Source organism: Chrysochloris asiatica, unplaced genomic scaffold (assembly GCF_000296735.1).
Source record: "Chrysochloris asiatica unplaced genomic scaffold, ChrAsi1.0 scaffold00034, whole genome shotgun sequence".
Taxonomy (NCBI): Eukaryota; Metazoa; Chordata; class Mammalia; order Afrosoricida; family Chrysochloridae; genus Chrysochloris; species Chrysochloris asiatica.
In genome coordinates, this window is record NW_006408552.1 from 2,489,063 (window position 1) to 2,499,450 (window position 10,388).

Consider the following 10,388-nt stretch of genomic DNA (forward strand, 5'->3'; position numbering starts at 1 on the left):
TATGTTTGGGAACTGACTCGACAGCATTTAACAACGGAGTTGATTTAAGACATTAACCCTTGGGCCTTTCTATCTTATAAGGGCAAGGGTTTTTTTTTTGTTTGTTTGTTTTGTTTTTAATATATATATACACACACATACTGGATTTTTCTGTATTTGGGAGTTGTTGTTGTTATGTGCTGTGGAGTCGGTTCCAATTTATAACGACCTTGTATAAAACCCTGTACAGGGTTTCCGAGGCTGTAAATCTTTACGGGAGCACAAAGCCTCATCTTTCTCCCGCAGAGCAGCTGGTAGTTTCAAACTGCTGACCTTGTGGTTTGCAGCCTGATTCGTAACCACTATGCTACCAGAGCTCCTTTGGGAGTAGTCTTGCCCTTATCTGCTCTTCAGTGTGGACATTCTTGCTTTATCTTATTATTTTTGTAGAGTTTGGTCCGTGAGACTGGTCCCTGCCCTCTCAACAGATGTCCACCCCCAGTGCCTAACCTGGGGCCTTGACCAGAATCTGTAGATGCTTAGGAAAGACTTGTTAAATTAGTGCTTAACTGACAGTATCTTTTAGTTGACTGCTGGTTCAGTAAGCAGACACCTTCATTAGAATTTCACACACTGTTTCCTTGGTGAACTTCTTGCCCCCTTCAGTCCCTGTGTGCCATCCCAGCCCCTGACACTGCAGAGCGCCCTCTCCAGGCAGTGCAGCAGCTGGGATTCATGAGATGTTAGAGGTAGTTAGGCAAAGGTATTGAGTCAATATAAGTGATGGTGGTGTTGTTATTTGTTAAAATTATGTTCTTTGAGTCCTGTGTTGCGCAATGAGCTATATAAACCTGAAAGAGTTCAGGAATTAAATATTGGATGATTATAAAGCACTTTGCAAGTCTGTCATGCTGGGGGGTTGGGGAGTGGATCCAGCCATACAACATGCTGAATTGGAATAGGCTGGGAAGACGGCTTACAGGATTTTGTGTGTTCATGTTTTACGTATGGGTGTGTTCTCTTGCCTCCTCCAGACAATTCTCTAATTGAGCTGCTGAGATCCGAGGCTTGTGACGTTCAGAATAAAACCTAACAATACTTGTGTGGGGTTTAAATGGCATTGGAAATCATTAACGAGACAAAAAAGCTATGATTTCCCTAGATTAGCATGCAGGTTGGGGTTTGGCATGCCGAAATTCATTGTTTTGGTCTCTAGCCCAAACATGCTAGAGTCATTATATTGTCATGTGGTAATTAGCTGTTCCTTTAATGCAAGTAATAAAAATTAAGCCTAAGAGGTACTTTAGCAATGCCTTTTACATATCCCAAAACAATATTCAAATGCTGTAGGCGGTTAGTCATTCAACTGTACTGTAGTAAAGTTTCAAGTTTAATGCATAGAGATGTTTGAACATTCTGTTCATTCTTGATTCTGTGACCAGTTTTGCTACTTAGGCATTAACCTTTAATACTGTGAAATTAAATATAAATGCCATAATGAATAATTATGAGATTGTCAGAATTTTCATTTACAATATAATGCTTTGTGAAGGTTGAAAATTTGTCTAAAGGTCTAGTCACTATTCACTTGATAATACGCATGTTATTTTGTGTGTGTGTATGGTGTGTGTGTGTGTGTTAAGTGCTGTCAAGAAAGTTTCGACTCATAGCAACCCTGTGTAGGGTTTCCGAGGAGCAGCTGTCAAGTTTGAACCACCGACTTTACAGTTCAAACTGACCTTGCAGTCCAGTGCTTAACCTCCAACTCCACACCAGGACTCCTTATCTGTGTTGTTATTAAGTGCCATCCAGTCAGTTCCAACTCATAGGGACCCGGGATTGGGTTTACAAGGAGCCACTGGTGGATTTGAACCACCAACCTTGTGGTTCAAACTGACCTTGCAGTCCAGTGTATAATCCTGCAGCACTCGACCAATATAGATATTCCTATATATTTGTAGGGAAGGAGCTCTAGTAGCATAGTGGTTACAAGTCAGGCTGCTAGTCTCAAGATCAGCAGTTCGAAACTACCAGCCGTTAGTCTTTCTGCTCCACAGTCCCAGAAACCCTATTAAGGGTCGCTATGAGTCAGAAACAACCACCACCATACCTAGAGGGGGGATGTCCTGGTGGGGCGCAGCAGGTTAATACAGTGGGCTGCAAGTTTGGCTTAAAGCTCAAGATCGGTGGTTCTAGCTCACCAGCTATTCCTCGAAACCCTATACAGGGTCTCTACGAGTTGGCACCACCAGCTCGGCAGCCCTTAAGAACAGCAGCAGTAACGTGGTGGTGGGGTGCTGGGGAGTCACTTCTGACTCCTAGCGGCTCTGCATAGAGTTTCCGAGGCTGCACATATTTATGGGAGCAGGAAGCCTCATCTTTCTCATCCTTGCCACTCCATCCGTGACCTCTGCATTGAATTCAGATTTCAGTTCGGGGTGGGGGTGGCTATGCCCCCAGGCCATTTTCCAGCATGCACCCACAGGAAGTGCATTCCGACTCATAGCGTCCATCCCTATAGGACAGGGTAGAACTGCCCCTCAGAGTTTCCCAGACTAGAAGTCATTACAAAAGCAGACAGCCTCATCTTTGTTCCGCAGAACGGCTGGTAGGTTTGAACTGCCAACCCTGCAGTTCGTAGCCCAGCACTTAGCATGGTACACCACCCCAGATCCTCTTCATGTGGGGGGAAGAAGGAAATGCTCTGAGAAAATACTGAAATTTGAAAAATAAAACACCAACCCTGTACCTGGCTTGTTGTGAGGAGTTCCATTTTTAGTCTCCTTAGCCTTAGGCCTCCTCACAAGGAGTCATTGTCCCAAATCACCTTTCTAATCAAACTTAGCATCAGTATCTCCATGCAGATTAAAGAAATGATGAAAAGCCACAAGTGAGAAAGCAACGCAGGCAGAGTCTGCTTACCCGCAGAATGAATGCCCAGCAGCCAGGGTTTTGCATGATGGACAGTGTTGGTGTTGAACCCTGGCACACAGAAGCTGCTGACACTGTCCTGTGTTGGACACATCCCAGGGCCGCCTTTTGTAAACTCTGACAATACGCTGGCATGACAAAGAGTTCTTGACCCGTGGTTAGCACGTTGACTAAGGCCTGGTTAGATCTAGCCCTCCTTTCCAGGAACCAAGGGTGGTCTGAAAAATTAATGGCTCTGGTATTTGAAAATTAAGCGAGCGCTTGAATATACACCCTTGTTGATCCTCTGTGCTTGGTGTTTAGCATTCCTCAGGGGGAGACTAAATCTTGCAGCCATTCCACAAGTGATGCTGGCGCCCATACCAGAAGTCTATTCAGTAATGCTCATGGACTAGAGTGTTCTTCTCCTCCTATGGAACTTGAGAATTCCTGAGGAAATACACTACTCATGCCCAGTTGGTGGACGATAATTCCTTTTAGGTTGTTGTTGTTGTTGTTATGTGCCGTGGAGTCCAGTCCGACTCATGGCAACCCTGTACAGAGCTTTCAAGGCTATAAATCTTTACGGGAGCAGAAAGCTTCATCTGTCTCTTGCAGAGCAACTGGTGAACTCCAGCTGTTGGCCGTGTGGTTCACAGTCCAGTGCTTACCCTATAGAGCCATCATGCTCCCTTTTGGGTGGTGGTAGTTGTTGTGAAGTGTCATCGAGTCAATTCCGACCCATAGCGACCCTGTATAGGGTTTCCAAGGAGCAGCTGGTGAGCTTGAACCACTGACCTTGCAGTTCAAACGGCTTTGCAGTCTGTGGTGCATTAGCCCACAGCGCCACACCAAAGACTGATTTAGTATTGAGGAGCCCTGGTGCGCTGCATTGATGTTAGAAAAAAATTTAACGGCACTCCATTTTGTGCCAAATTCCTGGTAAATACAAAGCACTTGGTATTTTTACCTTTTAAGTCCAGGACCCTAGATTACAAATAAGTCCATTCCTAAATCTGTCTTTAAGTCAGATTTGTTGTACATCGTAACAGGTATGGCTTGTGTGTAATGTAAGTTAGTTTAGTAGACAGTATGTAGTACTCCCTTAGGGGTAAAAAACATAAAAGAAACACTTCCAGATACACCCAGAACTTTTTTGCCATAATACTACAATAATAATGATAATGTTTTGTTGTGTTTTGCAAAATAGCAGCCATTTGTGATTATGAACCATAGTATGTACCTCATATTTTTAATATAATAGGCTTGACGGGGTGAGGGAGTGGTTCATAACTATAGGATGTTCATAAATCAGGCGTTCGTAACCCTGAGTCTGCCTGGCTAGTACATTGCATGGCTGCCATCTCTAAGTTCAGGTTAAAGCCCAGTTTCCCATAATTGAGTCTAATGATACCACACTAACATGTCCCCAAGACCTCACGTAACCGGCCCACAAGCAGTCCTGCTCATGTGGTCCAGTCTGTACTAGAGCCTCAAATGTAGTCGGCCGAAGCAGCCACCACCAGCTGTGTGTGCTTCCTAGGGAAGACAGAGCCCTGGGCTCTCCGGGTTTCACCCCTGCCTCCTCCTCCTCAACATTGTTCATTACTAAAGGAGGTTTGTGATGAAAAGGGGGATCGCATTCCTTAATGGGTGGCTTCTTATTAAAGCCCAAGGGTTTATTTCCTCCGCTCCACCAAGGAGCCTTCTTTGGTATAAAGGTTGGCCATTTGGAGCGAATCTACTCCGATATACATTCTCTCTGCCTGCTAACTAGTCCAGTCATCTTGGAAAAGTCATGCCGCCTCTCCAAGCTTTAGTTTCTGTCTGAATAAGTGCATGTCATACCCATTTGACATTCCTTTCCCAGAATTGTTGTGAAGTTCAAAGGAGGAAATATTGGTGAAATGGGTAGGTGACCAGTGAGACACTCTCCAAGTTCGTTCAGGTGCTGCTCCCACCTCCGTGGAAGTCACTGGAAGCTTTTATCTCTGCACGTCATTCTCCAATGGCGGCTCTAAATGGGTGCTTGGTTTTCCTCAGGCTCCTTCCCTTGCCACCACCAGATGTTTTCTGTTCTTATCAGATCAAAGACTAAGAAATCATTAAAGGTTTATCACCATGCCAGAGCAGTTGGCAAATACCCGTGAATTCCCACAGCCTTTCTCATCCTGTCTGGATGCTTTGAGGATACCTGGTTCGTGCTTTGGTGTGTGTTCACATCCTGTGTAGGGCAACAGAAAAGTGCCCCCTCCATCCAGGGGTTCCTGGGGGCTCTGCTATGGGAGGTGAGGAGACCCCGGCTCCAGGAGGGGAGCTTTCTGGGGGCCAGAGAGCTGACTTCCTGGGTGCCCCAAGAGACCAGGCCTGCCGTGCACATCGGTGTTAAAGTTGCCCGTTGGCATGTCTTCTCTTGCTGTGCAGATCCGGTGCCAGCTCTGGACCTCGGACAGCAGCTCCAGCTCAAAGTCCAGCGCATGCATGATATTGAAACAGAGAATCTGAAGCTTAGGGAAACTCTGGAAGAATACAACAAGGAATTTGCTGAAGTGAAAAATCAAGGTTGGTGGAAAATGCATCCTTTGCTCTTTTCTTTCTTTCCTGTTTTAATTGCCTTTCCCATACTGTTGGGACTAGCTCTAACTGTGATCAGCGTCATAAAGTCAGGGTGGGGCAGGAATCATAACAGTCGTTAAAGACGGGTAATAATAATGTGGTGCCATTTCCAAGTCAGACTTCCCCCCAGCACAGTGATGACCCAGGATTTTATTGCCCTCTGACGGGACTGATGGGGCTAGCTTGAAATACTTCCTGTGTCATCATGTGATAGGATCTGCCTTTTAACAGACTGATGCATTGCCTTCGGGCGACACCTGTCAGAGAGCCAGCTCAGGATCAAAGGGTCACATACAGTAAACCGCTTAATCACCGCTGCAGATACATGAAGGCTCAGGACGCATCCTGACAGTCTCATGCTTACGCACTGCAATTTCCTTGTCAGAGTCGCCTTGTCATTACTCACTTAATGAAAGAAAAGAGCCGCACAGCATGGCTGCCCAGCCATCCCCAAGGCAGACAGGGTGCCTGACTTCCTGTCAGGGAGGAAAACACAAACCTCCCTGCACCTAAAAGCCAAAAGTATTCAGAACCAGCGAGGATCCAGGCTCCTCCACTTACAGAAACTGCTCAGCCCATCAGAGCTTCTCTGCCAGCTCCAGGAAACACTGTGCCTGTCAACTTGAGTGTGTTTCGGGGTGTGGGTGTGGACAGAGCTACCAAGGGGAAAGCGAGCGCAACTCTTACATAGGCTGCCTCTACTAAGACTAATAGTTGACCTCAGAGATCTGGAAAAGTCTTGCTGGGCTCTGAGGACGCTGCAGGCAGACTTAGGAGGAGGCAGGACTGTCCATGGAAGGAATCCAGAAAGAGACTGTGATGTGCCCCAGAGCCCAGTCTGTGGGCTGGCACCCCCGGGCCCTTTCCTCAGGGTTTCCAGTCTGAGGTGGCACCTCACAGGACCCTTGCTCAGGGTTTCCAGTCTGAGGTGACACCTCCAGGACCCTTCCTCAGGGTTTCCAGTCTGAGGTGACACCTCCAGGACCCTTCCTCAGGGTTTCCCATCTGTGGGGCTGCACCCCAGGACTTGTCCTCGGGGTCTCAGAGCACTTTCCTTCACAGGCCAGCAGCGCCTCCTTGCTGAAGTTGGGGGTGTGGAATTGACGGGAAATTAGGGGAGCTGGAGTCAGCCCTGTCCTTTGGGTCCACTGTGCCTTGGGACCAGAAGGGGCTGTCTGGCCCTCCTGGAAAGTGGGGTGCTGGCCTTCCCCAGCTGGGCCAGTCTCAGAGGAGAGACTGGGAGTTGTATCTAGTCAGAGTGGCTCTGATGAGAGAGAAGACAGCATGAGTGTGCGCCAGCTCCCGAGATACTCTCCCGAGATCCACGAAGGCCATGGTGTTGTGACGCTATGTCGGTGGGTCCCAGTCCTGGTTTTCTTGCTTTGTTGGAAAGAGGTGCTGGAAGCGCCTGATGGGCTGGGTACTCCCTCTGGGGCTGTCCTCTCCAAAGGCCTCCTGATGGACGCCTTGAATGGCGTGAGTAGCCCAGGACTTGGGCTCCGGAGGTCAACAGCTCTGCTGGGATCCCCTGTGCTGGCACTCTGTAGCTGTGCACCTTGGGAGGGAGAGCTTTGTCCCTGCGTTAACAGGGTGGCTCGTGGCCATCGCAGCAGCAGGCAGGGTTCAGTCCACGCTTCTGCGGGTAAAGGCCTGGCAGGCTGTGCTGACACTGGAGCCTGGAGCCTCCTTGGCATAGGCCCTGTCTGGGCAGCACCCTGATCTGCCTGATCCCACGCCTGCGTTCACTCAGGCCTCGGCCTGGTCCTGTGCTGGGCCCTGGGAACACCGGGAAGCTCACTCTGATTTGTCAGCAGCAGGCATGTTCCCCGCTGGAGCTGGAATCACAGTGCTCCTACCTCAGATTGTCTGGGGTGTATGTAGAAAGGAAGTGGTCCTGCTCCACAGCCAGCCCCTGGGTCTGAGCCAGGACCCTGCTCTATTCGTCTGTGTCTGCTTTGTCCTTCCATTTGGGGGTTTTAAGTAAAGCCTGAGAACATGCCATTGGTGGGAGAGAGATGGTGCCACCACCAAGGCGAGGCTAGGTCTGGCTGTGCAGGGCCCTTTGTCCGGGACTAGCTGAGCCACAGGGCTGCTCTGCTGTATGATGTAGCTGCCCCTGCCCCGGCTCGCATGTGCCATGCTGACGAGCAGGGCATCTTGCTGGCTATGGTTCGCCCCATCCCCCTGCAGCCTTTTCCCTGGCCTCCAGTCTCTGCCCTGGGTGGAGGCTGGGTGGACCCTACTAGCTGGCAGGTGAGGAGATGCTCTCTTTGTCCATTTAGCAATTTGTGGTTTTCATCACTTGTGAAGCCACAGAGCTGCAGCCCATGGGCAGAGACGTCTGGAGACATCACCCAACTTGGGCTAAGCCTGCTTCTTCCAAAATATACATCCCATTATGAACTGTTTTCTTAGTAGGAAAATACTTAAACCCACACTAAAACTTTATTAATCTTCCCTCAGTGAGGGACTAATTTAAGACTCATCAATAAGATGATATTATATTTGGCCATTGATTTTTTTTCCCACCTCTTTTTTTTGATAAAGTCAGCTTAGAGAAACCATAGCTCTTCTTCCCAGCAAAATCCATTGATCCTTCTCAACCTAAACGTTTAAAGTTCAATTTAATGTTTAGGGAGTAAAAGGTCTCCAAAGGGACTCGTAACCATTGATTTCGTGTCAGACTTGAAGAGCTAAAGTTTAAAACATACCAGTCCTCCTAGGTTACGAAGCCTTGTCTAGATAGCCATATGCAATTGTACTTCTTAGTGTACTTTTTCTTTTTCCTACAGAGGTTACGATAAAAGCACTTAAAGAGAAAATCCGAGAATATGAACAGACTCTGAAGAACCAAGCAGAGACTATAGCTCTTGAAAAGGAACAGAAGTTACAAAATGACTTTGCAGAGAAGGAGAGGTGAGTGTGTGGTGTGGTGTGTACCTCCTGGCCCAGTGTCACATGACCAGGCAATCTTAAAACCAGGGCCGTGGAGTAAACCCAGGCGGCAAGCAAAGTCAGAGGCAAAATGTGGTTTGCGGGGAAAATACATAAATAAATAAGCCAGTCAACTGTGAAGTCGATCCCAGTCCTGGTGAGTCGAACTATACCCCAGAAAGTCCCAGTGGATGGTTTTTTTGGAAAGTAGATCACCCATCCTTTCTTCTAAGGTGCCTCTGGGTGGAATTTAACCTCCAACCACCCAGAGATTCCTGGAAAACTAAAGGTGTCTCTGTAGTTTTAATTGGTAGGATTCCCTTGAGTGACAGCCCATTGTCCTCATTGGCAGGCAGCATCAGAGTGTTTGTCAGGACCTCGGGGTTGAGAGGTAGAACACAGGGCTTTTGTAAGTGACACCGAGATGAGAGGAGGAAAGGAAAATGTTCTCTAGAGAAGTCCTGGGGTGCATACTGGACCCCTTCTTCTGCCTTCTAAAGAACACCACACACAGGTGTACAGGTGTGGGTGTGTGTAAAACTTGGAAGGTGGTTTGGTTTGGTTTGGGGTTTTTTGCCTCTTTTCTTTCCTACACTGTGCTTTGTCTATCAAGGAATTGATATTTGCAAAATATGTCGATGTACCGCCCACACGGAGCTGCGTTTTAGATTGTTAATGGTTCACATTACCCAAAATATTTTTATATGCAAAATGAAAACATCATGAATGGTTTGGCATTAGTGTGGCAATTTAATTAAAGTTTGACAGTTACAGTTTCAAGAAAGTTGTTTAAATTGTGTAAGTCACATTTAAAAAAAACAACTCATGGTTAAGATTTTATATTTTAAGCCTAACAGGAAGAATTGCACACATCCCTTTAACAAGAGGCACTGATTTGTGGTTACAAGGGAGGAGGGAGCAAGTCTGACCTTGTCCTTAGGCTTTGTTGTGCTGGTTCTATTGACTTTATCGGTAGCTACTTGGGATTCTACAAGGTGGGCCCCATAAAGATCTCAGGTGTTACGTACACCTTTCAGGAGCACTGTTAAACTGACTCCGTTTCATTAAAATTTCAAAAAAGAATTAACCTGCCAGTTACTATTTACGGAGTACTTGTTCTCAATCAGAACTTTGCTGCTACGAACCTTACCTCACAGACTTCCCATGGCAAGTCTGCGGAGTATACTGACCATTGAACTGATGGAGAAATGGGCCCTGCCTTTCGCAGCTACTCAGGGCCAAAGGTGGGGGTGTATGAGTCCAGACCAGAGCCTCACCTGCCCCGACACCCCTTGCCTCTTCTCATACAGTAGACAAAGCAATTGCAGTGGGGTAAAGAACCCAGTGTCGAAGGAAGTGAGCTCAGAAACTCAGGCAGACTCCTTGACCCAGGAGGTGGGGACTCAGTCCTACATAAATGCTTCAGACAAATACTTCATGCCCTGAGGTTTTTCACTGTGTTACTAATAATGCAGGAACACGTGAGCTATTTAAATGCCCAACCAATGAGAAATGGGCACGTAAAAGACAAGCTGTCCCCTAACTGGAACTTATGCAGCCATTAAAATAAGAGCTCACATAGTGTTTGCCATAACATGAAAAATGTATGCCACATAAGATTAAGTGGGAAATACCTCGTTCAGAATTACATGGTATGTCATGGTGTCTTTTTAGAGTAAACTCGTGTATTGCCATAGTCTGGAAATAGAGTCATGAGAATGTAATATATTATAAAATCAACTTCTCAGCGTAGGTAAGAGGATTCATTCATATTAAAAATATGAATAACTGGCTATTTGTGGGGAAGGTTCACAATAAAGCTAGATCATTCTCTGCACCAAAAACTTGAGATGGATTTGAGCTTTAAATATTAATAATTAAATTGGATACATACTGGAAGGAAACTTGGGCAATAACATAGAGCAGGGAAATCTTTCTTAGCAAAAAAA

At 46.8% G+C, this 10,388-nt stretch overlaps 1 protein-coding gene across 6 annotated transcripts in view; it reads left to right on the forward strand.

Annotated features, from left to right (window-relative positions):
- CUX1 (cut-like homeobox 1) overlaps positions 1-10,388 on the forward strand; it is a 460,382-nt gene that overhangs the window by 274,885 nt on the left and 175,109 nt on the right. For 5 of the 6 annotated variants that reach the window (XM_006859667.1, XM_006859668.1, XM_006859669.1 and 2 more), the window contains 2 exons: positions 5,314-5,451; positions 8,298-8,421. In XM_006859667.1, the coding sequence (XP_006859729.1) occupies positions 5,314-5,451; positions 8,298-8,421 (262 nt within the window). The remainder of the gene's footprint in view (positions 1-5,313; positions 5,452-8,297; positions 8,422-10,388) is intronic. The other variant, XM_006859672.1, reaches the window with a different exon arrangement.